We start from the raw sequence: 26,674 nt of genomic DNA on the forward strand, positions 1-26,674 counted from the left end.
AGATTAACTTGTCTTATTTTGACTCTTATAGTCTCTATAGCAAGAGAAAGCATTTTCAACATTGAAAATTGAGAAAATAAGATTCCGGAGCAAAATAGATAATGAGTTTCTTACACATAATTTAGTTGTTTATATTGAGAAAGATATTACCACCCTTTTTAATATAGATTTAAGAATTGATGAATTTAAATCCAAGAAACATTGTTGAGCATAACTTTTCTAAAACATTATTACAAGTCTTTATTTTCTTATTCTTTTAATTTATATATTATATAAAATTATTGTTTATTATGAATCTTTTTATTATTGTTAAGTTCAACATATTAGTTTTAAAAGTTTTTAATTTTTATTTTTTTTCATCTTTTGTCTCTTTAACAAAAATTGATTAGCTCTCTTTCTGCTATTTTGGTAATTTTTTTTTAGGATGAAGGTTTTCCAAAGATTTGACATGTTTTTCACCTTAAATAATTTTATATAAAAAAAGATTTTTTTATGACTGAATTATTAGTTTCAATTATTTTATGAAAATTTTGTAATAAATTTATGATTATATTTCGATAATTGTTTGTCTAGCTTTGTTTTGTATGGATATCAAATAGCATGCGTATAACTTCAAATAAAATATAAGTATTATCGCATTTAAAAGGTTTATTTAATGATAGATGTATGTATTATTTACTCCAAAAATTGGGTTTAAATTTCTTTTTTCTCAAATTAAAAAAAAAGTACTTAAAAGTATTTTCATAATAAATTAGGATATTTATTTATGATGAAAAAATTGACAAGTACAGCAAAATGCTAAAGGTGGGTCCTGTAAGTGTGGGGATAAAAACAGGAAAGCCCACCTTGCGTCAAACATTAGGAAACCGGAAAATGACCCATCATGCTGGCCGAAGGGTCACGGACCAGTTTTTTTGTGGGGCCAAAAATCAATGGTTAAAAATTTACCATCAGATGTGGGGCCTACGGGGGTTGATGGTGCTACCCAAGTGGGCCCAGTCATCAAATTATAAGCAAATGTTTTTTGATTGTCACAAAGAAAGGCAAGCTGTTGTCAAGCCGCCTACGGTAGGCGGGGCACACACAAACTGTTGCGGTTTGATAAAGTGGGGCCCTATCTTTGATGTGAATGGTTAGGTACCCAAAATGTTCATTATCGGCCCAGCTCTGATACTGGATTGTAGTCTCATATATTGGGCCGAAAGCAGGCCCAGAAAATTTAACATGGTCTAGGCCGCAGTGCACTGCAGCTGCTTTGCTTGAGCTTGACCCTCATTAAAGATGCTAGGGGCCTGGTCCGTCATGTGTCAGGCTTAAAAAGCCTGCTGCATGGAATTAGTAAGAGAAATGAATTATATGAAACTTGTATAGATATAATGAATTACGTAACAAAAATAATCAGCTGAACAATGATTCACGTTTGAGTAAATTAGCACTCTGTCCAGATTATACAATTTGCTAATCAGGCCGACATCGGGAGAAGCATGTCGAACCAGTCCACAGGTATGAAAAAACCAAGCAAGCTTTGGTAGCTAAGCAGAGCTGAGATATATATATATATATGTATAGCATTCCAAGCTGATACTAGCAAAATAAAAATTAAGAATTAGCCATCATCCTTGCAGTTCATTTGCCCATTAGACCTACTAGTTATCACGAAATCTTGACTTACATATCCCAATTCATAACAAATATGCACAAGTTACTTCAAGATTCCTTGATAATTTTAATGCAAAATTTGCACATTTTTTGTTTCGTTTTTATGAATCTAAACATTATTAACCTTTCTTTTTAAAAGAAAAAAGATAGAAAAGAAGATTATCATACTTTCAACTTTAGTGATGAATTAAACAAAAACTTATGACGCCATTTGCATTTGATTTTGCTCTTCCATAAATTATAAAAGAAAAAAAATATATACAGCTCTAGACAAATAACTAGTGGTAAATGAGGATTGACTTATGCTAAAATGGAATTATTTTGTATAGTATCTCTTGAACCTCATATAACCTCGCCATTTTTAAGTAGAATGCCTTCTTTATTCTTCTATCCTCATTATTGTCTTTAACGATATCTAGTGTGAAAGTATCTACTACAACTATCAAAAGTCTTTCCCCCCCTTTTTTTTTTGGATAATTAACTATCAATCACTGTAGTAAGTTAATAAGAAACAAAAATGTTGGTGAAGCCATGAAATATCAGATGGCACTGAGAAGGGATTTGATTTAATCACTTCTTGAGGAGGATAATAATCCAATCTCTTCATCATTCTTCAAACCTTAAACACTGTCTTCAGAACCTCTCATTCATATCTAAGAATCAGGCATGGTAAATCAAGGCGTATGACTGCCCGAGTAAAAAACAGTGGAGAAACTTCTAAGTTCTGATACATCTACACCTGTCAGCTAAGTTTCACTTTCTATATGGATCAGAAATATGGATAACGAATTTACAAATACAGCCTACCGTACTGCCCAGGAATCAAAATGCATGCACCTCATCCTCATCAAGTAAAGAGCTGAAAGCAGATATTATAAGCCTGCAAATTGACGGTTATTATCAGCATGTATAACACACAGAGAGAGAGAGAGAGAGAGAGAGAGAGAGAGCTCCTTCAATAAGGCAGAAACAAAGAGATAATCAAACTAATTAACAAAGAAAACTCTTTAAGCCAAAAGGCCCTAAACATCAAACATTCTATTTCTCTAAAATACAAACCTTTTCTCAGCTATAACATCCTTCGATATTTTAGTCATATTGAATTATGCCCAAATAAGTGAGATGATTGGCATAGATAAATATACAGCCAACACTATCAGACTTGATCAATAATTAACCAAACTTCATGGCTTGTTTTAAATCAACATTTATATTGCTTGACGTTCATTACGGTTCCACATAAAACTCACATGATATCAAAACAGTCTCTTTTTCATTCATTTCACATTTGACTATTCTTAACTTTTACCATTTTCTCATATAACACAGTCACAGCCACTGCTCTTGGATTTGTTCAAGGAAACTCAACCAAATTATGGTCTGGGTCATCTAAAGCCTAAATTTTTGTTCTTTCAAATCCTAAGGCAGCAAAAAACAGAACCACAATCTCTTCAAGCCAATGAAAAGAAGAGTTCAGTTGTCCTTAGTGTGACCATACATAAACATCTCTTTCAACAACGTTTCTGGATAGGGTCCAGAAACACCTGCATTTTGTTAATTTAGCCATTGTCCTAGCTAGAGGAAATCGGTCACATGGATCTACACCACTGGCAGTTTACCGTAAGAAACTACTCAATTCTACTAATTTTTGTAGTACAGATGATAATTTCCCTCAGAGAAATATAAACAAATGATGCTTGCATGAAGTTTGAATACTTTTCAGTACTTATAAGATACATTAAGTATAGCTAACGTGCTAAATGTCAGGACCAGAAACACTTTGAGTCCAAGACACATAATATCTCTTAATGGAAATTGGATGTTCCATACATGTTGAAATAAGTTTGTTTGCACATATGCCATAACTTTATTAATAACAATTGCTTTATGGAAAAATTTCAGTTTCGAAAATCAAATTCATGGATCTTAAACAATCAAAAGTTTCCTGAGAAATCAAATGAAATCAGATATCACAATGGATGGATTACCATTAAATTTTGGAGAAATTAGAAGCTACTTCGCATAATGTAACAGTAAATTCACCAACTTACTCATGCATGCGATATTTACAAGAATCCAAACTGTATATGCATCATAAGGTGAAATGGCAACCTACTTCAAGAACAGAGTGACATAGTACATGTGTAGGCTATATTATGACAAGACGACTAACCAAAGGGTTCCTAAAATACTAGTAGAAATGAGAGGATCGAAGGTCTAGTTCTTCAAATTTGGAACGGAAAAAGAATATGCTCGCGGCAAGAATTCTACACTCAACAAAGAGGGAAAAGCTTAATTAGAAAAATTAAATCATGAGATAAGTACATGGCGAGGCAGAAATAATAAAGGATAATTAGAAAACTAGCTAATCAGAAACAAAGTATTGTTTAACTGCAGAACCAACCTGAACAAAACTAAAGTGAAGAGAACTAAATAAATGCCCAGCTTGACATATCGATATTTTTTCTCCTTGTCAATATCTCTGAAAACCTCAGTGACATCGATAAGATGCTTCCGATTCAAGTACCTGAAAAATTCAATTAGCAATCATTAACAAACATAGTGCAGTCACAAATTAAATAGAAAAAGTTGCCAAAACATAATGATACCATACAACCATGACAAGGTAAGTTAGTTTATTCACTCGTTGACTTCTTTTGTCAACAACTTATACAGGAAACCTGATGCAAGCATTGCGTACAGATACCATTTACAAACAAAACTTTTTTCCTTTTAAAAACCTTATTGTTTGAAGAATTATCTTTGACACAACCACACACGTCTGCCACTGTTGAATGGTGATAGAAGCTTATAGAAATTTCACAACTTTCAAAACATGATAAATCCATTAGAAAGCATGATAAGATCTCTTTGCAAGGATCCAAATCAAAGTTCTAAATTAAAACCAAACCATTCACTTTAGATCAAAGAAATATCGGTTCAACAAACACAGGCTACTGGTAATATTTTCTATCTCGTTCTTGCCTATCACAAACACACTACTGAAATGCCACCTACGGCAACGAAGTTTATGAAACCAAATCAACAATGCACACACATTACCATCATTTTCCACCGATAAAACCTCAAATATTGACCTAAACCAAACCAAGTAAGGCAAAAGAAATCCGACTCGAGCTCAACAACCAGTATAAACTTAAATGTTTGCAATTTTTTTTTTTTTAATTTAGTGAAACAACTAATAGATATACTTACAGCATGAGATGATAAGCAGTAAGGGGAAGAAACAATAGAAACATAAACCAATGCCAGGTCAGCAGGAACAGAGCGCAGAGCAGTCCTTGCAAGAGAAACTCCGGGACAACAACCGCATTAATCCGGCTCGATGCTTCGAAGGGATTCAGATGATCAACCTCAAGATCCGATAACGACAACAACTACACGCAAAAAAAAAAAAAAACAAAGGATTACTCACAGTATTTTAAAATGAAATTTTGACAAAGAGAAGAAAGGAAAATAATTACCTGATAAAAGGTTGAAGCGAAGAGAGCTATGTTGATGAAGAAACAGAGAATCCAGAAAATCAAATCCCAAGCCATTCCCCGAACAATGTGAAAGGTCAGATTAGGGTATTATTCTCTTAGAGAAAAGAAAAACAGAGAGAGAGAGAGATATGTATATATATATACCCTCTTTTCAAATGGTTTATATTGTGAAGAGATCGGATGGAGTACAGAGTAGTGTTTCAAGGAAAGAGGACCAACGCTTTTTCAAGTGTGGGAGCGTGCCTACTTTTCTCTGCTTGCTCTCACTTTCGTGATTCCAGACATCAGGTGCAACGTGATCGGAGGTTAAACAAAATTTACTCCATAGTAGCACTTTTTTTGTTTTTTTTTTTTACTTTTTAAGAATACAATGATAAAAAAATAATAAAATTTAACAGTAAAGTTTTTTTTTTTTGAAAAATAGTCATTTATTTGTGGTGAAAAAGTTTTTACTAGAAATAAATTTCTTTGACAATAAATAACTAGTTATCAGAAAATTCAGTTTATTTTTCTTTTTGGAAGAATATATTGAATTTCCACCCTGTTTAGCAGAGGTTAATCATTTTATGTTGGGCTTTGTCACATTTCTAAATGCAAACGCTGCGGCAAGACTCGCTCTGTTTAAGGTGCTTCAGTTGTAGGTATTGACCAGAATGAGCATTTGAGTTCGTTGAAGGTATAGTATTGCATGTCTGTGCCTTGATGTTTTGAAATTTATGGTTATCAATTCATTTAAATCTCTGCACATGTACATGTGCATGTGCATAGTGGTTATTTCTACCCAATATTTAATGCATAAATTGCTATTGATTGCAGTGAGATTCTTCTTTTGTGACACACACACACTCATACTGGGTTCAGGACGATCCTTGGGCACTTCGATTGGAAGCTGCTTAACGATGCAGATGTGGTGGTTGTGCCCCTGCCCCGGAGTTTCGTAGAAAACTCTAGTCTTTCACATTTGGTGCAGTCAGCATCTGTTGCCAGGAGAAATGAGAGTGGCAGGCCTGTTTCTTGTATTAAACAACGGAAAGAATGATCATCAACCTTCTCCTGCCTATGGCTAACAAAAATCGCTTTTGCAATACTTGGTTATTCTCATGAAAATCAGTCTATAAATTCCATGAATTACAGGATGGGTGTCAACTTTGAGTTTGTAATTTTTTCTGAATATATTAGAAGCACCTATTGATAAGACTTTAAGAGGCCTCCCATTTTACTTGAAATGCTCTAACCCAACACTCAATTTGGGAAAGGTATTACAAATACCCGATCTCCTATATTTTACTCTACTTTTGTTCTTTAAATCTGGTCCACTAGATAGGTTAGTGCATGAGCTAGTGCAAAGTTCAGATGGAACTTGGAACTAGGAATGAAATCAAACTATTAGGATCTAGGAATGACATGAACAATGATATCTAACAAGTTGGCTGATGGAAAAGAACAATAGACATCCATGGGCACTAACTCTAACAAAGAGTTGCAAACCACATTACCAGAGGCATTAACACAACCGCTATGTACTGGCCTCATGCAAAACAAAGAAACACACTCCTGAAACAATTTTCCTGCTGAAATTTGTTCCTGACTTTCAATCAAGTACAAACAAGCTGAAAGTAAGCCATCCATCTAATTCCCCAGGGGCATACTGTAGTCTGCAGGATGCAAATTAATCCTGCAACTCAGGCTGCATATGCTAGACTTCATTGAACCATTTGAACATTATAAACCGCCATTAATTCCAGTCAAAGCTCAAAGTTATGTTAGATTTAAAATATTGAAATTGAGAAACTAATACTATGCAGAAGAACAAAAATAGTGGTATTAGACATTCTTATTCTTTCTTTATGTTCACCAAGAGAACAGAACTGCAAGAACGTGCAGTATTCAAAAGAGACAGGGACAGCCCTATAAACAAAATCCACAGCTGGGCAACAAACTCCCTATCTCCAAGCCTATCTCCTTTTTTCACAAGAGCACCATATGGTCGATGGACCTGCAAATGTGAACAAAGGAATATCAATCGGGGCTGAACCCGTTAAATTGTCCAAACTATTCAAGAGATTTTATATATTTCCAGGGCTTAGAAGCAGAGTATCAAAGAGATAGCAATCATGGAATCTTTCTTTTTCTTCTTTATTGTTTACCAAAAGGGACTCCAACCTTATAACAGAGTATCCAAGAGGTACCAAAAAGCAAGTAGCCCCCCGCCCATAACTTCTGTATACATTCTCAGCCACGGCGTTTTGTTGATCGACCTGTTTGCCAACCTTGACCTCTACATTTCCAATGGATGATAAAGCCACATTCAGACTTCTTACATTCAAGGGCCTGATTTTTGCAAAGCTTACGGCATATATTGCAAGGAAGGGAGCTGTTCATCTTCTCCACAAAAGTGAGAAAGTGTCGATGACCAAAATAATTATAGGTGCTCCCAAGCTTAATATATGGGAGTTCCCCAAGAACACATTCAGAATGAAAAGAATTGTAACAATCTGCACAATGATAGAACCAATGCTTTGGATGTGTTTTCTCTTCACATATACCACAATAATATTGATCAGAATCATCACGGTAGATAAGATTGACGGGATGTTCATGGAACTTGGACTTAACCATAGGTGGCTCTGTACTACATCTGAAATCTAAGACAAATTCGCAACCACTCCCACATCTGTATACACCTTTGTCATATATATTGTTGGAACAAGCACTACAATGACCTGTATAATTAGGATGAAACAAGAGTAGGTGCTCATGGCTTGGATGCCTCAAGGTGTCTGATAATAAACTACATTGAATGTCAATCTGAAATTTACATCGGTAGCACACGTATGCAAAACCATGGTGAGAACGCAAACAAGCACTGCAAGTACTCACGTCATCAACAACAGCAGGATCTGACTCTTTAAGAGTGAGCTGATGTCTGTGAAATGGGTGTCGCTTTTGTCTGGGCAATTCTGCGCAATTTTTATGGAGAAAAAATAAGCATCTTTCACAGCCATAAAAGGGAGCAGAGACAGGCTTCATGCATGCATCGCAAATATTATCAACTTTCACCTCGTCACCAAGAATTAAGAAATGTTCATGGACGGGGAGTTTGATAGATGTCACTATTCCATCCTCTTCAAAGCGAATTTCTTCATTAACATTTAGCCTTTGATCTTCATCATCTAGCTGAGTTGTTCTATAAGAAATTTGCTTTTGGATACTTGCCTGAGAAGAATTTTTACATTTCCAATGGATGATAAAGTTGCACCCGGGTTTGGTACATTCAAGAGCCTGATTTATGCAAAGCTCACCGCATATACTGCACGGAGGGCAGTCCCAGATTTTTCTGACAAATGTAAGACAGTGAGGAGGAACATGGTGTATGTAAATGCTTCCGAGCTTGATAAATGGGAGTTCACCAAGTACACATTGGGGATGAACAGAAGTATCACAATATGCACAGTGATAAAACCAATACTTTGGATCTCTTTCTTCTTCACAGATATCACAATAACATTGGCTAGGATCAACATGATCAAAGTAAGTTAAAGTAAGAAGGTGTTTGTCATATTTGTAGGAAGCCGTGCGCGGTAGCTTGATACATTTAAAACTCACGGCAAATGATTCACAATGCTTGCATCTATATGCACCTGTTCGAAATGTTATGTGCTCGCCAGAAGCACTGCAATTCCCTTCATACCTGTGGTCAAGATACAGATGATGCGCACCATGACTTTCATGCTTCAAGGTGTCCGATAATAAACTGCAGTCAATGTCAATGTGGAAGTTGCATTTTTCACAATTGTAGGTAAATCCATGATGAAGTTGTAAACAAGCGCTACACGTTCTTGGGTATTCTGCATTATTTGGCTTGTAGAGAACGAGCGGGTGCCGATGTAGTGGATGTTCCTTTACACTAGGCAATTCAACACATTTTTTATGGAGAAAAAATTGACATTGTTCACAACTGAAGAAAGGAGTTGAGAGAGGCTGCATACAGCCGTTGCAACTCCTGTCATCTTTCGCTTCATCCCTAAGGGAGAGAATCAAGATGTGTTGGTGAAAGGCATGTTTAATCACAGCTGCTATTACATCTTCTCCCTGTCTTATCTCCTCAATGACACTAGTGATCAAAGACAATGCTCCCTTGGACCTCTGATCTTCATCATCCGGATTAGTTCCATCCCAAATGTAATCATCTGTTGCACATCGCACATGAGCTATATACTGGTGACATATGTAACAATAATAACTCCCATACTCTGTGTTTACTTCCTCCTGACAAATGTTGCACATCAGCTTGTTAGATTTCTTTTGTCGAAGAAAATGTTGAAACGATATTCGATGAGGGTGTCGCATTATTTTGATAGCGCTTGGCAACCTAATGCAATTCTTGTGAATCACAAGGTCGCAGTCACTGCATACATAAGGGGTGCGATCTCCATTGATGCCACAGAAATCACAGGTGAATGAGATGGGCCTCAAGAGAAGCTTGAATGGGTGCTCATGAGTTTCGACTTTAATTTCGCGCGGAAGGGAAACATCCTCAACGTCTTCAAGCAGGTTGCCAAAGTCGCAATCAGAGCAGTAATAAACAAATCCCTTACATTGTTTTTTGCACAAATAGCAAGAACATCCCTTTTGATGACTTGGTGGCTCAGCCAAAAGAACAAGAGAATGCTTGCGATGGGAAGAGTGATCAATCTCGCGAGGAAGCTCAGCACATTTCTTATGAAGGTGGAACTTGCATTCAACACAGCTGTAAATAGGACCTGAGAGTACTTTCCCACACCCGCGGCAGGAGCCATTGACTTCATCACCATGCTTCTCCACGAAGATCAATTGATGCACGTGACTAAAATGTTGAATCACAAGAGTCTTTTCAGTCTTGAGTGGTAAAAGCAGCGCACAGATGATGTGAAGATTGAATTTACAGGAAACACAGTGATAAATAAGTCCCCGCAAACCGCTGTTACAGAAACTACAAGTAGCTTGAGAAGGATTTAGCCATTCTGCTTGAAGAACGAGAAGATCTTCGCAAAAGCAATGAAAGGGGTGATCAAATTTAAGGGGGAGCTGAGCACATGTTTTATGAAGGTGAAACCCACAATCGATGCAGCTGTAAATTGGACCTGATAGAAGCTTTCCACAAGCAGAACAAGGATTTTTGATTTCATTCTTGTGCATTTCAAAGAAGGTCAATGGATGCTTGTGGCAAAAGTATTCAAGTTTAAGGAAGTTGCCAGCAAGAAATTGCTTAAGCAAAGCACATCCGGTGTCAAGATAGAAGTTACAAGAAGAACAGTGATAAACAAATGCTGCGCAAATAGAGTGACAAAAATTGCAAATCCTTACAGTTGAAGGAAAATTTGGTGATATGGGTAGAAGAATGAGAGGGTGTGAAGGGTGGAAGGGATGATTCAATTCCCGGGGTAGCCCTGCACATTCCTTATGAAGGTCAAACTTACTACAATCCAAACACCTGTAAATCGGACCTGATAATGGTTTCCTGCATCCCTGGCAATCACCGTAGACTTTCTTGTTATACTTTTCATTGAAGGTCAATGGGTGTTGGTGGCTGAAATGTTCAAGTTTTTCAAAGTTGCCGGCAACGGATACTTGAAGCTTAGCACAGTTGACGTCCAGGTGAAATTCACAAGCAGCACAGCGGTAAACGAATCCCATACAAAGCCAGCCACAGAAATTACAAAAGCATCTAACATAGGGTGCTTTTGCAAGAAGAGTAAGAGGGTGTGGAGGGTGAAAGGGATGATTAATCTTGGGTGCTAACTTAGCACATGTCTTGTGAAGATAAAACTTGCATCCGAATTCAGGGCAGCAGTAGCCCGGATCCGTGACTTCTTTCCTACACCCAGAGCAACGAGCCGTATCGTACTTGTTCCTCCGCCACGAGGATTCCAGCAGATGTTGATGGCTAAAATGTTCAACCATCTCTCTCTTGCCTTCTCGCTTCGCACTCATTCTTAACAGCTCAGATCTCTCCTTAACACCTTAGGAGAATTAGACACCACTAGGCCGTAGTTGCCTTTCTTTTAAATCATATAAGCAAATACTACCATCTTTATATTCAATGTAGATACTGATCTGATTGGTTGTTATTGACAAAGACAACTTTTGCCCCGGGCTGTTTGACGACGTTTGTTGAAGATAAGAAATTTCGGACAAGTTTAAGTGACTTGGGATGTTATTGACTTTAAATACGCTAAGTCATCGTCAGGAACGCTAAGTCAACCACAGAATCTGTTTCCGTTCCCAGTAAGAAGCATTTGTCGCCCAAGCCCGAAGGTTAAAATATTAGGTAGGTCCTTTCTTGATCTTCTCTGTTTCTGTTTTTCTTTCTGTTAATTTTTGCCAATGACCCATGAAAGAAGCCAGAGGATTTTATTTCAAACTCAGTCCAAAACGGCAATTCAGGTCCAAACCCATTAAATCAAATACCAAAGGCATGGTAAAACCCCAAAGGCCTAAGTTCACAACACAAAGTCACCTCAATATTCTTCTGCAGAAGCCATGAAGCTGCTGCGTCTGGACTATGATCACAAAGCACTCCCTCTTAAATCCATTCACTCTCCCAAAACCACTTACCCAAGAACCATTCAATCTTGCTCTCTCAGGCAGGACCTCAAAGGCCGGACTGTTGCTGTAAGCACTTCTTAACTTGCTTTTATCTTTTCTTCTTTATATCACATTGTTCATTGTTATCTCCAAATTGTGACTTCTGTTACTAAGCTTAATCACAATTCAAAGAAGAGGATTTTGCACATTTTCTGCATGCTTCATCCTGATTAGTACTAGCATTAAGATTGGTTTTAACTAAAAGCTTAAATTTTGGTTCCAAGTTGAAGGAGTTGGAATGTTGAAAAGGAACACAAAGAGAGTTTGGATTTCGATTAATGGTCATTTTTCTTAGCAGAAATAGTTACCTAAAACGTGCTTGGATATTCACAAAAGAAGCAATATCTTTGATAGCCAAAGGTGTCCACTGCAATTAATTTAGTATACTCACTTTTCCAGTTTTGTGGATTTTTTTCTCTTGTATAATTTCTACTTGTTGGTATTTCAACCTATCATAATGTGCTTAAGGAGTAGGCCCGCTTCACTTGAGAGAGGAATAAGTGAAGACAAAGGAAATGAATTATATCCTGTAAAATAACAGAGACAAGCAGTTCAGGCAGTAGGTAGATAGCCTTGTGCACTTCAGAGACAAAAGCAAAATTATGCAACTTGAATGTTGTCTTATCATCTGTAGCTGTTATGGAAACTGGCATCATAGAAATTCAATTTAATTCTTTCTTTAAAAGGAAAAATCGGAATCTCTACCCTATTTAATCTTGGTTAAGTACTTTCCAGTCATTGTATGTGTTGCTTTCTCACATTGGCACACAATGTGTTGTTGAAGGATTCTTTTAATGCAAAAACAATTGCTATATCACAGTTGAATTGCAGGTAGTTGGCTTAGGAAAATCTGGAAAAGCTGCAGCAAGGCTTGCTCTTACTCGAGGTGCTTCAGTTATAGGCATCGACCAAAATGAGAATTTGAGTTTGTTGGAGGTATACTATTGTCTACTCCTTCATGCTCTGAAATTTATTGTGGTCACTAAAAATCTCTTCACATGTGCATGTGCACACTGGTTCTCTGTACCCAATTTTATTGCATAACTTGCTATTAATTGCAGCAAGATCCTTCTTTTGTGACACTGACACAAACTGGGTTAAGGACAATCCTTGGACACTTTGATTGGAAGCTGCTTAATGATGCAGATGTGGTGGTTGTTTCTCCTGGAGTTCCCCTAGAAAACTATGGTCTTTCGTGTTTGTTGCAGTCAGTAAGTTCATGTCTTTATTTAAGGAATCTGTTGTCGTGAGAAATAAGGGTTGGCAGGCCTATTACTTTTATGTGAACAACAGAAAGACAGACTGTAGCCCTCTTAGCTATAGCTAACAAAAATCATTTTTGCAGCAGTCGGTAATTCTCATGAACATCAGTTTATAAAATTTTATGACTTATAGGATGCAGTTAAATAATTGTGTCTTTTATGGAAGCTGATTATTTGATGCTTTGGTATGTTCATTTACAATTCATTCACACAAATTGCATTGAACAGCATGTACTGACATAAGTGAAGTTGCAATAGGACTCATCTTTGTTCCTACAGAAATATGGAGGGTAATATTGTGATTTTTATCTTGCATGGTTGCCTAATTTCATTTGCAAAGTGAACAAAAAGGACTGTAATTATGCTTCTATAAACTTTTTCATTCCTTCTATGCCTTAGTTAATAATTTTTTTATAATCATTTCTGTCTATATGCAGGGAAAGCAGGTCATGTCTGAGTTGGACTTTGCAGCAGAAGTTCTCCCAAAAAGTGTCAGAATTTTGGCAGTGACAGGAACAAATGGGAAATCCACTGTTGTAACTTTTGCTGGACAGGTTCCTCTACTATTTGGTCTTATTGTTTTTGTATCATATTATCTTTGTATTAATGCATTATACTTGTTGTGTATTCTTGATATTAAAAGGTCTCACATTGCTAGATGTCTAAGATAAGTTGTTATAAAAGAAAACACATGATCACTCTTAGTGGAAACTGAAATGTAAGAGCTGAAATGAAGTAACACGCCCTTTGAGAACAGGTCCTGTTTAGAATTAGTGGAACACTGCCTCAAACGTATATTTTTTAATTGACACCAAGTTAGCTCTTTTATCTTCTAAAGCCGCATTATCCATGATTCCATGTAACTGTCACTTGCTGTAAAACGCGGGTTCTTCTCGTCCCTCCCCATTCACTTTCTTTTACGTATGACAATTAATCCATGGAGTGAAGGGAAATTGAACCTATGACTTCCTCCATCCTGTTCTTATGGGGGAAGAAATGCTTTCTGACCTATGGCCATGGCAGTATTGACAAGATAAAAGCTATAGTAATTGGGGTAGCTTTATATTCCTGTCTTTCTGAGCATTAAGTTTTTTTATATAAGCTCACTACACTCTTCCTGTGATTTATGTTTATCTTGATCATTTGATGGCAGATGCTTAGCCATTTTGCTATTGATACATTTGTGGGTGGAAACCTTGGAAATCCACTCTCTGAGGTTGCCTTTCAGTGTTTCAAATTGCCGTCAGAAGAATGCAAGCTTAAGGTGAGTCTCATTGATGTTCTCTTTTTTTTGAATGATATCTTATCGCGCAATTCACTTATTTTCTCAATCTGCATTTTTAGAATCATAAATGATTCCATCATCTCCTTAAAGCCACTGTCAACTATCAGTTTCTAATTTTCTCTAATATATAGAAGCACCTATAGACTGTACATTTTGACCTTTTCCAGGTTGCAGTAGTGGAGGTCAGCAGCTATCAAATGGAAATTCCCTGTGTGTACTTCTGCCCTACTGTGAGTAACATAGAGAAGTTTGCTTGACAACTGCTGAAGTGCTTTTATTTATTAATTTTTAACTTTTAATCTGGTGATATGAAACATTTTTGTAGGTTTCTGTGGTATTAAATCTTACCCCTGATCACTTAGAAAGACACAAGACAATGCTGAGTTATGCAGCAACTAAGTGTCGTTTATTTTCTCACATGACAAACACCAAGTTGGGACTTCTTTCGTTTGGTATGTTCCTTTTTGACACTGCATGAGGAAGTAATCCTTGTCTATTTTATTCTGCTTCCACCTTATTCCATATGCTTGAATTGTGGACTTGTAACCCCCTGATGCATCTAAGGGTGAATTTGTCATGGAGATTGCAGTTGCTCTTTCTTTTGACAGCTAACCACATTTACCTTTTAGGGAATCAGCACTTGGATAAAGCAATTAGGAAGTATTGGAACAAATTTAATCTCGCTTGGATAGGAGCTTTTCCGGGTGTGAAAGTAAGATATATTACTTTACTTGTAGTCATTGGGAAAAGTTTGTATTTTAGCCATACTTTAATCTCTTTAAATGCCTTTTTTATAGTCTAGTTCAAGTCACTAATAGATATTTGGTGGTCCAAATACATAGATGGCCGAATATCTGGTATTCTGGTTGTAGGGCAAAGCATTAGGAAATTAAGTTGCTCCAGGCTGTTGTAACATTGACATTGCTAGGTCCTTTCTTCACTAAATAAATAAAATGAAAATTGCCAAGAAAAAGCCCATGAAATTTAATGCTGAGAATCAAACTTATTTTCTTAGAACCACTTGTTATAAAAAATTGGTATGGAAAGTATAATTTTTGTAATCAGTTGTCATTAATTTGCATGGGATGTTGATGGTAATTGCTTGTATGGGAAAGATTGATATGGAGGCAAAAATTGCCAGCTTTGAAGTTCCTGATATAGGAGTTGCATCACAACTGCAACTTGGTGGCATGAGAGCTATAGGGAAGCACAACTATTGTAATGCTGCAGTGGCTGCGTTGTCTGTGGCTGGACTGGATGTTGGACTGGATGTTGAAGCCATCAATGCAACAATTGAAAAACTGAGGGCACCACCTCATCGAATGCAAATTGGTAAGCATCATAATTTCAATGGACATAGTTGGGGTATTCTTGATGGTTCTGCTTAGCTGAACTATATAGGGGTCTTAAATTGTTAAATCTAACTTGAAATTTCCCTGCCATGCCAAATTAGACTGTAGAATTGCTGAATTTGTGCCTTTGCTGAAATGCATCTTGCACCAATCATGCAGCAGCTAGACCACATCTTAACAGAAACCTTTTGAACCTTGCACCATTTCCCTCCTAAGAAGGGTAACAACTGCTAAGCCAAGCCTGGGTTGTTTCCACTAATAGAAACTCTTCCGGACGTACATTTACCTTCTGGACAGAGTTAAAGAAGTTTTTAATAAATCATGAAGACTAAAAATAGTTGTGTTTTAGCTGAAGGCATTAGCCCTGACAATTCTAGCAAAGAAATGGCATTTTGTTTGACATTCTCTTTTTCCTTTTTTACTTTTGTTTAATGGTAGCAGACTCATTAGAATTTATGGTGGTTGCGCTGCCTTTTCTAGTCTTGTTATGTTTGTAAGATCCCTCATCAATTTATTGGCATTATATGTAGATGAATATGGTTGCCTTAATTTTGTCTGCTATGCAAGCTATAATATCATAAAGGTCTTGTTTGAGAACAATAAATAAGAAAAGGCTTCTATTGTTATGTGCCAGTGCTCAAGTGGTATCAAGCTGATCTTTAATTTGGAATTATCTATTTTAGCATAACACATGTCCAATGTAACAAAAAAATTTGCCACCTAAGGAAGTTGAACAGCATGATAGATGCTATTTACAAGTTAAGCTGTTGTCACAATTAATCACTTATCTCATTGTCTTTTAACAATAGTCCAAACAGGTAGATATTTCGACCTCTGAAATGATTTGCATGTAGATGCAGCACTTAGTGAAGTTAATTCCACCAGATATGTTGAGTTTGAGCATTTAAACTGCTAATTTTTTATCAGCTAATCTTAGATTATTTGCCTAGTCCCTGAGCTTTTAGCAGGACACTGCTCCTTTCTGATTCTTGGCAAGTTGTTCATCATGTAGTGTGCAAGGATATCCATGGGCTTTCATGGGTGGATGACAGCAAGGCAACAAACGTTGAAGCCACATATGCAGGACTTACGGGTCTGAAGGGACAAAAGGCAGTGATTCTACTTGGTGGCCTTGCTAAGGTTGGATATTTTGCTTTTATTCTGATTATACTTTTCTTTTCATCACTACTTTGGTGCCTTCGGTGTTGGCTGCAAAGCTTAGCAAAAGGTGATGTTTGTTCCCCCTTTTTTGTATCATAAAATTGAATTAGAGCATTGGATGTGGCTGAACTTGGACTTTGCTTACCATCCCAAACATGATATTGGTTGAGTCATGAGCTAATGCCTTCTTTTACATTTTCTGTTTCTTAATTCTCTATAAGACTTTCATAGGCAATTATTCATACTATAACCATGTTGAATATTGGTGGATTGTGTTTTACTGTTCACTTTGCAGGTCTTAAATGGGCCAGCATCAAATGGTTTTGAACTATTGATAGAGCCACTGAAGGGCCATAGATGTGTAATAACTGTATGTGAGATGTTTCTTCTTGATCTATGCTCGTTTGCTATGTATTGATGTCAGTTTCCAATTCAAAGTTCTTACTTCCTGTGTTTCTCCTCTTTTTTTTTTTTGTGCATTGTTTCTAAATTGATTTTGTATGAACGCCCAAAGTTTGGGTCTTCAGGATCCCTGATTCATGACACGTTGTCCAATAATGGTCTTAGCATTCCTTGTATTCAAGCCTCAAATCTGAAGGATGCGGTCAAACATGCTAGGAAGATGGCAAAGCATGGTTTGTTCTCTTCAAATATAGATTGTAGTTTATTATGTTCTTTTACTCATATAGTCATATTACCTTTCTAAGATAAGCTAATTGTCTATCACACAGTTGTGCCAGGTTGAAATCATTATGCTTATTTAGTTTCAATTCATGATCCTTCTTAGACAGTACTATTGTGTATTTCAAGTTTTTTGCCATGTAACATATATCACATACTCTTGAATTGTATAAAGAGAAAAGTTAAAGGTGAAAATATCATAATAGATTATAAAATAGGTGCTATTGCTTTTGAAACATTCTTGAGCATAATCTCAGAAAATAAACTTTTAATGCAAAAAGTCAAAATAAGAAAGTGGAAGAGAAAGAGAACAGATTAAAATATCTTGCTTCTAATTCTAACGGCCAAGTTTGCCTTCCAGTGCTTCATTATTGCCCCCTAGGATTTTGGGGTTGTTGGTAATGATGATGACATCGCATTATTCATGTACATTTACATTGATGCAGGTGATGCCATTGTTCTAAGTCCAGGTTGTGCTAGCTTTGACGAATTCAAAAATTTTGAGCACCGAGGGTTGGTTTTCCAGGAGTTGGCCTTATCCTCGTGATACATTTTCAATGGTTTTTGCAGTTGATGATAACAGGTTCGTGATGGATTTTTCTGTAAGCTCTAAATGACTAGAAGAATGATCAAAGGATTCAAAGCATTAGTTATGCTTGAATTGGCATTATGGGGAATATATTATTTATCTTTTGAAGTTTTCCATAGAGTGTAGTATTTCAATTCACCATAAAGGATCATGTATATGCAATATATCCCTGTTTCCAACTTCTTGTTGGGCATGAGCATAAGCCTTTGAATATGGCAATGTCTCTGTGATTCCATTCGTTGCTAACTTGGTGAATCATCTACAATATGTAGGGAGAAAGTATGATCTCAAGTTGTTTTGCTCTTGTGCATGCCGTCTCTGAATTGTGATGGTGTAACACAATTGGAGGATCTTAGGCTGACTTTTCCTTGAACTGCAGGCTGAGAATCGAAGAAGAGTCCTTAAGCATTCACTATGGGCGCAATTTTGAACGTGCAGAGAGAGCTATCATGCGTCTTTAAGGGTTTCCTTTAATCTTTTCATTTTCTGGTGGAAATGCAGCAAGGTCTAGATTAACAGGCTGATGTTTCTTTCAGCAGCAGAGTGCTAGCAACTCTATTCATGGAGAGTTGAAGAAAGCTCAGATTCCTGTTAGGGATGTGACTGAATAGCGGTATAGCAAGGCAAGGATACCCTAATTATGTGTGTAATTGAAGCAGCTGTACATCCTTTCACAAATCTGGACCTTCCTCTTCTGTGTGTAATCAACAGCTCTGTCTGCATGGTTTTGTTACTATTTTGATATAAAAAAAGAGAAGAAATTTGTAGATATTCCTTCCTAGTTACTTTCTGCTATGCAATGACTTTGTTTATTACACCTCCCTGACTTTTTACTATCAAGAATTCAACTCATTTGAAGCAACGGCAAATAATAAGTGCACCTTGTTGGAAGAGGTAAGAGTTGGCTTTGGATTTAAATAGTTTTTCCACATCAGATACGCTATGTCCTAGGTACGCGTACGCCCTTCAAAACTATACTACTATCACAATTTTTATATCGAATCATTAGAATCTAAAATTAATTCAGATTAAATCAAATTATAAAGAAAAAAAACATAATATTTCAGAAAATCTCTAAATTATTTTAAAAAATTTACATAAATCTCAATTTTTTTATTATGTTTAATTAAATTTTTGTGTTTTTATTTTCTATCAAACAAATTAATTGTTATTAATGTATATAACAAGTATTTAAAAGTATATAAAAGTAAAGTATGCTGAGAAGACTGGAATCCCTCACCGTACTGTCGCTTAATCGAAAGAGAGAAACGTGAGCGTATCTGGGAATCCTGAATCCAAAAATGAATCGAAACAAGTTTTAGGAAGAGAAGCCAAAAAATCCATTGCTTGTGTATTCTGAAAAGTGCTATTCTCTTATTCCCAGGTAATTCATTCTTTGCTTTCTCTTCTCTTTTACATTCCTTTCACGAACATTTATATTTCCTTTTCCCATTTCCTCCTTTTCTTTTATCATTTTCCCTTTTTCTCAACTCAACAGGTTCGCATTTCAGCTTTCTGTTCTCTACTCATCATTTTCTCTTTTTTTTTTTTCTCTTTTCCAATTTGTATGCTAAGCGATTAAAATGCAACGCTTTCGTTTCTAATTTGTTTATATTCTCACAAATTTTAACTATACTTTGTGATTTTTACTGCATTTTATCTAATCTTATTTAATCTGGTCTCTCTTGTTTAGTTCTGGACATTTCTGCTATTTATATTGTCGATAGATATCAAATAGTTACAAAAAAAGAAAAAAACCCATGATGCAATTAAGGGGAAAAATGGAAAACCAGCGAAAGAGAGTGCAAACCTGGTTGTTTAGTTGTTTAGGTGATAATAGGGTAGATTTAATCGTGGAATAATGGAATCAGGATTGGTAATAATAGGCGAATCGTGTTGGTCTAGGTCGTTTCCATAAGATGCTAAGAAAGCAGTAAGCATGAATGTGGCAAAAGAATGATAATATTCATATATGATTTCAAATTGAATAAATTTATGTTGTGTTAAAGTTGTCCTCATCTAGCCTCTAGGGATATGACTTCAAGAAACTTAAGTGGTTGAAAGAAGAGTGAAAGAAAGTGACATGATCACCCTGTTCTTCTGTTTTGCTTCTTGATGTTTTGCTAATTGCTTGGTATCTTAACTTTCTCTAAGGAATCACTTTCTTTTCTTTTATGGGAAAATTTTTCTTTAGTTATTCTGACATGGTATTGAGTGGTATAAAGGAGGCTTGAGTTGACAATGAACCTAATATGATTTTTGGCCAGGGTTCTCAGATTGACATGAAATTTTAAAGCTAACATTCAGTTCAGATCTTCAAACTGAGAATTGAACATTCCAAACTCAACAGTCAACCTAATTCGTTCTTTGGCTTGGCCTGTTCAGGTTGCCATGAATCTTATGGCCAAGAATGAGGTTAGGACAACAATTGAACTAACGCAAAACAAAGTTGCTTCATTTTTTATTTCTGAGATAACTCTGTTGTCTGTATGTAATAAGATAAAGTAGTTTCTTATACTGTTTTATATAGATAATAATAAGAATAATTATTCTTGTGATTTGTTAAGTTGGGGGCAGGGAGGGGATTAACACTTTGGACCCCTCTTTGGAGGTAAGGTGTGACTAGTATTAGGCTATTGCCTCAAACACTATAGAGGCAACTCTAAGAAACAAATTTTCATGAAGTAATAGGAATCGACGATACTATTGTCATTAGCGCTCATTATCACAGCTTCTCTCTAAGAAGCCATGACCAAACCATTGTCCCTAATTGCCAAGTATAAAACTGCAGGTCAAGGTATTGAAATACAAGTATTTCTTACTTCTTTGACCTACATATACTCCTGCCTGATGGTTTGAGCTTTATTATTCTGTGATTTGGCTGATACCTACTTATGATCTCTATGTAATGAAAAAAATGCAACTTGATTTGAAATCAATGATTATTTTTTGAGTCAGCTAATTCTTTGATGGTATAACTTTGACATTTATGGTTATTGATTATTGGGCATTTAGCTTTCTGTACTGTGTTTGTTCATCAGGTTATTCCAACATGATGGTTTGTTCTCCCATCAGCACATGTGCAAAGAACATTGTCCACTTGAGGGGCCGCATGGGGAGCAGTCTCTGCAGTGTCATTTCCTGTCAACCATCTAGTTCACGCTACTATTTTTCATACTCAGGACATTCCAAGACAAAATATACTGATCTTTCTGTTTCCTATACAACATCTGGTTCACCTGCTGTTGGCTACCAAGCATTTCAAGCAGGCTGCTTTCACTCATCCAGGCGAAGTAGGAAATTGCAGTCACTAGTGGTTAAGGAATCAGTTAGTGATACAACAAAGCAGAGAAGACAGCTTGAAATTTCTTGGCCTGGCCAAAGTATGAAAATGAAGTTTTTGCTGCCCAAACAAGGAACACTTAAGAAATTCAAATGCACTGCAGGACCTATATCCTGGCCTCAAGGTTGGGCCTCTGCTGGCTTAGTTTTTGGTTTGTTGGTTTGTTATTCAAGTTCTGAACCAGTACATGCAGAAGCTGCTGGGGCAAAGGAGCATAAGGAAGATGACTGTGAGTCTTCTCGTGCTAAATTCTCTCATGGGAAGAAAGTCTATACTGACTATTCTGTTATTGGTGAGTGGCAGGTTACACCCTAGTACTTATATGGCCCAGTACTGAAAGTACTTATGCCTAGTTATTAAATTTAAATTGGAGGCATTAGTTTAGTCACTTCCCTGAGCCCTACGTTGTTCAGGAATACCTGGAGATGGGAGATGTATGTTCCGTTCTGTGGCTCATGGAGCTTGTTTAAGGTCTGGGAAATCAGCTCCAAGTGAGCACGTTCAGAGAGAATTAGCAGATGACTTACGGGCTAAAGTATATTCTTAATCTGCTTCCATAATTATTTTACTTTTTTTTTTGTTTGATAAAAAGGCATATTTTACTTGTGATTGGTGTACTGATTAAAAGAACTTATAGAAAGAGCAGTACACCAATCACAAGTAGAATATGCTTTTTTACGACTTGCATTTGCTAAGTTTGCATTTTACTGAGTCAAAAGTGATACTGGTTTCTTTACAAAATACATCTTCCGTGATGATTCCTTATCTAGTGGCACTGACAGATCTTTTCATTTTTAATGCATAATGCAGGCTTGTGTTTTCTGCAATGTTTGTAACTGTTGCTCTCCCTGATTTTTCTCATATTCTATTAAATTTTTCAGGTTGCAGATGAGTTCATCAAAAGAAGAAAAGAAACAGAATGGTAAGTCTTCTGAGTTTTAAGTTTAGTCAACATTTAGACTCATTTCATTGTCCCTTTTGCTCTCAGCTATTTTGTTGCCCGTAGAATCGTCCATCTATTGTTAAATACTATGAAATGAAAGAAAGAAATCATTGACAGGAGTCATGTAGGCAACTCATTAAAGTTAATTTTCAGTTTAATGATGCCTCTTCTGAGATGAAGAACTTCTAAGTATTTGTATGGTTGTCTTATTCATGATGCAACCTTGCCTAGCAAACTTGAATGTAGTAACGAAGCAGGTTACTCCTCTGAAGAGCATGAATTAATTAACTTTGTAAATGAAAAATGCTCGTCAAGGCCCTTAGACAAAAGCAGATGACACTCATATTATCAAGGGAAGAAATTGCTTTATTTAGGGTTTAATTGTTAACCATAAAATAAGTTGTCAAAGGAAATTTTTTCTATGTAAATATTTTATAGGAAAATTTAATATTTTCTATAATTTGGATAAACTGTCGAAAACATTTTCCGTTGTTTGAATCATCTTTTGGAAAATATTTGCCCCAAACGTTTAAGTACCTTATTATTTTGAAGGAAATAAAAGATGCTGATCTGAGAACTTATTATTTTGAAGGAAATAAAAAGTTGAAATCATGTCGGAGGCTAGGGATGATAGAGCTAAGGACTGAGGGCTTTAGGGCAGGAGTTTTTTTTTTTTCTTTAACATGTCTTTTTTAGCATGGTGGACATTGTCTTACATCCCTCAAGGGCGTAAGACAATTTCTGGAGTCAACAGGTCTTTTACCCGTTGACCTATAAAACTTTTTCCCTTAGGATTTCATTTTCAGTCATCCAAACACCATTATGTCTTGAAAATGTTTTCCGGAAAAGCTTTTACTTCAAAACAAACACACCCTTAGGTTTAATTTTTCCGTCAAACAAGTTTCTGATGTCTTAACGATGCCAACAGGTTTGTTGAGGGAGATTTTGATGCCTATGTATCACAAATAAGGAAGCCACATGTGTGGGGAGGTGAACCTGAACTGTTCATGGCTTCTCATGTTCTAGAGTAAGTCTTTGTCTATGTGTGTTTATTGAGCATGGTATAAACAGGCGTCTGTTTCCTTGACCAAACAAATTTAATGCATAGAATTGTGAACATTACTATATAATACATATTTTCTCCTAGTATATATGAGCATTTAAAAGAACCTTTTCCTGATGCATTGCATGGCAGATTTTACTTTTCTGTGTTCCTTATTTAAATCAATCAATGGATAAATATATCTATGACTGATGCAAACAGGATGCCAATCACCGTCTACATGTACGACAAGGGTGCTGGTGGCTTGATTGCCATTGCAGAGTATGGCCAAGAATATGGCACTGAAAATCCAATCAGAGTTCTCTATTATGGTTTTGGTCACTATGATGCATTGCAGATGCCTGGAAGGAAGTCTGGTAAATCAAAACTTTAGCTTTAGATTCTGACTGGAAATAAATATTACAATTGATTTTCTAGAGCTATGCACATAGTGTTGTATATTTGTATCATCTACGTCAAAGATTTAACTACTTAGTTGCAAATTACAATTCAAGATTTCTAATCTGTTGTTTGACATAATACAATTACGTTTCGTCCTAAGTACTAGTCACAATTGATCACCACCTTATCCACTCTTTTGAGGAAGATTAGGAACAACATGGAAAATTAATGCCATGAAACTGTTGTTAAGAGTTGAACTGGAGGCACAGTGGAAGGGTTTGGCGTTTTGGCCAAATCATTATTTGTGCTTGCTGCTACTGTGATTACTAAGCAAGGGTATGGCAAATTTTTGGTGAAACAAATTGACCCATCTATCATAAAGGGATAAATGGCACAGCTACTTTCACCTTAAATTAGTTGGGAACACTTATCTCTCAGCATATAACTTGTAAGGTTAAAGCTACAATACCCTTAGTAGAAAAGTTTGATTGTTTTTAGTGAATGCTTCGGAACCCGTTCAGGTTGGTTGGATTCTTTTTCTCCATACAAAAAAGTATTGAGGATTTTATTCCATAAAAATTGCCTTCGGCAAGGTAGCTTTTTATGCTTTCTACCTATTGCCAAAGGGCACTTCGTGGCTTCGCATACTTTTTCTGTTCTTATTATCATCAAAGGGGAAGAATCCCATTGACGTGGGACAAAAGCCATTTGGGGGGTAAAAGTATCCTTTGCTTTTTCTTTTTCTTCCCTTTTTTTTTTTTTTTTTTGGTGCTAAAAATCGAATTAGGTATATTGGGTTGCGGTAGTGCTCTCAGCACTCAAGCTTTCTCTTGCAGTGGCACTTGGGTCTTGCATTTGCATTCTTTTTACTTATGGGACTGTTAATTTCATCATCCTTGCCTGGTAAAGACTACAACCATTGAAAAGATATACGAAGAAAAGTTCAACATCATCATATCAAGTTGAATGTTAACAATGCAACAACCGAACCACATAATTTTTGTTAAAATCCTAATCTTCTTAACTGCTTCATGGAATTTGAATTTCGATGCCACCACACTTTCCTCTCACCTACTTTGTCAATTATTCAATCATTACAACTTTTCATCAATATATTATTATTTAGCTTGAATTGAGGTTAAACATTTAAATATTTTTTTCAATTAAGAGCTAAACGTTTAATTGTAATAATTAAAGTTTAAATATTTTTAATTTTTTATAATTACGAGTTAAGTTAATAAGTAGATGAAACGTGTATCACAGGTGATAAAAAAATCATGTGAGCTGATAATATGGTAGCTATGAAAAACATAATATTATACATAGTATTTTAAAATTTAATTATTACACGTTAAGTTGAAAATATACTTGTTACAAGTTATGTTAAAAATTTAATTGTCATACTTCATGTTAAAATTTTAGTTATTATATTTCATATTAAAAATTTAAAATCCATATCATAAATTAAAAGCATTTAACCTACACGCGTCAGACAGTATTTATCTTTACTTTTAATTATAAAGAACTGAAAATGTTTGGATATTTTTTCAATTAAGGGCATTTAGTTCTAATTTGAGCATTATTTTTTAGTCAAGTAAAATTTTGAGTAATTGAGGATTTGAAATCATTATTTGAATAAATAAATATGTGTATATATATATATATATATATTCATTATTGAGCTAAATTTTCATGGGTGAACAACATGTATTTTTGATAAAAATAAAACCACCTATCATTAGATGTAAATGGATGGAAATGAGTAGTTTCTTGTACCTTTTGTATTGCATGAACAGAAACAACCAAGCATAATTTAAGGATATTGTAAGTACTTAATAATTCCACAGTTCATGTGTCTATTTCCTCCAAGGTAGCAACTGGGTAAAAAGGCGGAAAAAGTTTATGCATTCTAATATTGAACAACACATCCCTACATCTAAATGATTAGTGTATCTCTATGAAATTCGCTTGTTCTCTTGTCTGTCTATGTTGGGTGGCATTGGCATTGGCAATGGAGGAATTTGAAATTTGAACCTCCACTTCCCCTTCAAATAGTTCTTCTTTTCAGATAAAGCCAAACGTATAGTCCTGAGTATGAACACCAATGGAGCATACAAATTTCTACTTTTTATGACTGTCGTATCCACTGGAAGTTTTTTGAATCATAGTCTCGAAAGAAAATAGCTGATGATGCTGATGGCGACCGAAATTTACGTAAAGGACCCTTTTTCCAAGTGGAAACTGAAAAGTGAGGGTTCGACCTCACGAGCAACGGGTCCTGCCTCAATGATTTTCTGACATTAACAAAGAGAGAGGTCTCTCACCTCACACTTTCAAGTTTCAAATGCCCATTTACTGAATAAATTTAACAAATAATATCCTCCAATACTTCCTTCACGACTAATCGTCGTGGCCCTTTGCATATACATCAAAAGACCAAAAATGTACTTGAAGTGAAGACATGGAACGTGATAGTATGATGCATCCGTTGAAAGTTGAAACTTCTCTTTCGTCCCTTTCTTTCTTTTTTCTTCTTTCAATTCAACTTTACATGATTTAGCTTAAAACGGATGCTAGTATTGTTAGATTTATTCAACACCCATTTTGAACTAAAATGGAAACATTATGATGTCTGGGATATAATCTCAACGATGGCAAGTTGCCATGGTTGTCGACCCCAAGATTTCCAGTTTTCAGCCATAGATGGACGATAGTACTATTGCATACTTTGAATGGAAAAAACAGATAGTACTAGTAGAACATACTTGAATTCCTAATTTCTAGTACTAAAAATACCAAAATCTGGATCCATCCTCTTTGTT

The 26,674-nt window shown here is 35.9% G+C and overlaps 4 protein-coding genes across 14 annotated transcripts; 2 read left to right on the forward strand and 2 right to left on the reverse strand.

The window, feature by feature from the left end:
* Positions 1-2,249: 2,249 nt before the first annotated feature.
* LOC110415272 (Cornichon family protein) lies at positions 2,250-5,457 on the reverse strand. Of its 2 annotated transcripts, none has more exons than XM_021426870.2 (4): positions 5,145-5,449; positions 4,876-5,057; positions 4,064-4,186; positions 2,250-2,539 (listed from the first exon to the last, which is right to left on the reverse strand). In XM_021426870.2, exons 1-4 carry the CDS (start codon positions 5,217-5,219, stop codon positions 2,482-2,484), a joined length of 438 nt encoding a protein of 145 aa, XP_021282545.1. In that variant the 5' UTR covers positions 5,220-5,449; the 3' UTR covers positions 2,250-2,481. The 2 variants fall into 2 exon arrangements, with proteins under 2 accessions (XP_021282545.1, XP_021282544.1); XM_021426869.2 differs by lacking the exon at positions 2,250-2,539 and adding an exon at positions 2,558-3,926 and having other exon boundaries at positions 5,145-5,457.
* A 1,414-nt stretch (positions 5,458-6,871) lies between these two features.
* Positions 6,872-11,143, reverse strand: LOC110416056 (uncharacterized). Of its 2 annotated transcripts, none has more exons than XR_016351179.1 (2): positions 7,329-11,143; positions 6,872-7,161 (listed from the first exon to the last, which is right to left on the reverse strand). XR_016351179.1 is itself a non-coding variant. In XM_021427894.2 (2 exons), exons 1-2 carry the CDS (start codon positions 11,136-11,138, stop codon positions 8,042-8,044), a joined length of 2,997 nt encoding a protein of 998 aa, XP_021283569.1. In that variant the 5' UTR covers positions 11,139-11,143; the 3' UTR covers positions 7,914-8,041. The 2 variants fall into 2 exon arrangements, 1 of the variants encoding a protein (XP_021283569.1); XM_021427894.2 differs by lacking the exon at positions 6,872-7,161 and having other exon boundaries at positions 7,914-8,125; positions 8,226-11,143.
* A 205-nt stretch (positions 11,144-11,348) lies between these two features.
* LOC110416057 (uncharacterized) lies at positions 11,349-18,990 on the forward strand. Of its 4 annotated transcripts, none has more exons than XM_021427897.1 (15): positions 11,349-11,475; positions 11,683-11,819; positions 12,624-12,728; positions 12,854-13,003; positions 13,492-13,608; positions 14,208-14,318; positions 14,507-14,569; positions 14,665-14,791; positions 14,969-15,051; positions 15,455-15,671; positions 16,704-16,831; positions 17,148-17,222; positions 17,367-17,487; positions 17,980-18,116; positions 18,502-18,990. In XM_021427897.1, exons 2-14 carry the CDS (start codon positions 11,688-11,690, stop codon positions 18,078-18,080), a joined length of 1,530 nt encoding a protein of 509 aa, XP_021283572.1. In that variant the 5' UTR covers positions 11,349-11,475; positions 11,683-11,687; the 3' UTR covers positions 18,081-18,116; positions 18,502-18,990. The 4 variants fall into 4 exon arrangements, with proteins under 4 accessions (XP_021283572.1, XP_021283570.1, XP_021283573.1 ...); XM_021427895.1 differs by having other exon boundaries at positions 11,459-11,475; positions 11,574-11,819; XM_021427898.2 differs by lacking the exon at positions 11,349-11,475 and having other exon boundaries at positions 11,665-11,819; positions 18,395-18,990.
* Positions 18,991-19,318: 328 nt separating this feature from the next.
* LOC110416058 (Cysteine proteinases superfamily protein) lies at positions 19,319-24,011 on the forward strand. Of its 6 annotated transcripts, none has more exons than XM_021427901.2 (7): positions 19,320-19,506; positions 20,390-20,537; positions 21,164-21,757; positions 21,879-22,000; positions 22,347-22,387; positions 23,337-23,435; positions 23,673-24,011. In XM_021427901.2, exons 3-7 carry the CDS (start codon positions 21,175-21,177, stop codon positions 23,842-23,844), a joined length of 1,017 nt encoding a protein of 338 aa, XP_021283576.1. In that variant the 5' UTR covers positions 19,320-19,506; positions 20,390-20,537; positions 21,164-21,174; the 3' UTR covers positions 23,845-24,011. The 6 variants fall into 6 exon arrangements, with proteins under 6 accessions (XP_021283579.1, XP_021283576.1, XP_021283577.1 ...); XM_021427902.2 differs by having other exon boundaries at positions 20,399-20,537; XM_021427903.2 differs by lacking the exon at positions 20,390-20,537 and having other exon boundaries at positions 21,164-21,589; positions 21,659-21,757.
* The last annotated feature ends 2,663 nt before the right edge of the window (positions 24,012-26,674 follow it).

This window comes from Theobroma umbraticum, unplaced genomic scaffold, assembly GCF_002168275.2.
Source record: "Theobroma umbraticum cultivar Fairchild unplaced genomic scaffold, ASM216827v3 scaffold_147.0, whole genome shotgun sequence".
Classification (NCBI taxonomy): Eukaryota; Viridiplantae; Streptophyta; class Magnoliopsida; order Malvales; family Malvaceae; genus Theobroma; species Theobroma umbraticum.

Coding starts and splice junctions, on each gene's coding strand:
- LOC110416058 (XM_021427901.2), top strand. CDS start 21,175: ATGATGGTTTGTTCTCCCATCAGCACATGTGCAAAGAACATTGTCCAC. Junction 21,758..21,878: donor TACTGACTATTCTGTTATTG/GTGAGTGGCAGG, acceptor TACGTTGTTCAG/GAATACCTGGAGATGGGAGA. Junction 22,001..22,346: donor CAGATGACTTACGGGCTAAA/GTATATTCTTAA, acceptor TAAATTTTTCAG/GTTGCAGATGAGTTCATCAA.
- LOC110415272 (XM_021426869.2), bottom strand. CDS start 5,219: ATGGCTTGGGATTTGATTTTCTGGATTCTCTGTTTCTTCATCAACATA. Junction 5,058..5,144: donor TCGCTTCAACCTTTTATCAG/GTAATTATTTTC, acceptor TTTTGCGTGTAG/TTGTTGTCGTTATCGGATCT. Junction 4,187..4,875: donor ACTGCTTATCATCTCATGCT/GTAAGTATATCT, acceptor TGAATTTTTCAG/GTACTTGAATCGGAAGCATC.
- LOC110416056 (XM_021427894.2), bottom strand. CDS start 11,138: ATGAGTGCGAAGCGAGAAGGCAAGAGAGAGATGGTTGAACATTTTAGC. Junction 8,126..8,225: donor TCTTAATTCTTGGTGACGAG/GTGAAAGTTGAT, acceptor AAAATTGCGCAG/AATTGCCCAGACAAAAGCGA.
- LOC110416057 (XM_021427897.1), top strand. CDS start 11,688: ATGAAGCTGCTGCGTCTGGACTATGATCACAAAGCACTCCCTCTTAAA. Junction 15,672..16,703: donor ACCTCATCGAATGCAAATTG/GTAAGCATCATA, acceptor TTCATCATGTAG/TGTGCAAGGATATCCATGGG. Junction 17,223..17,366: donor GCCATAGATGTGTAATAACT/GTATGTGAGATG, acceptor GAACGCCCAAAG/TTTGGGTCTTCAGGATCCCT.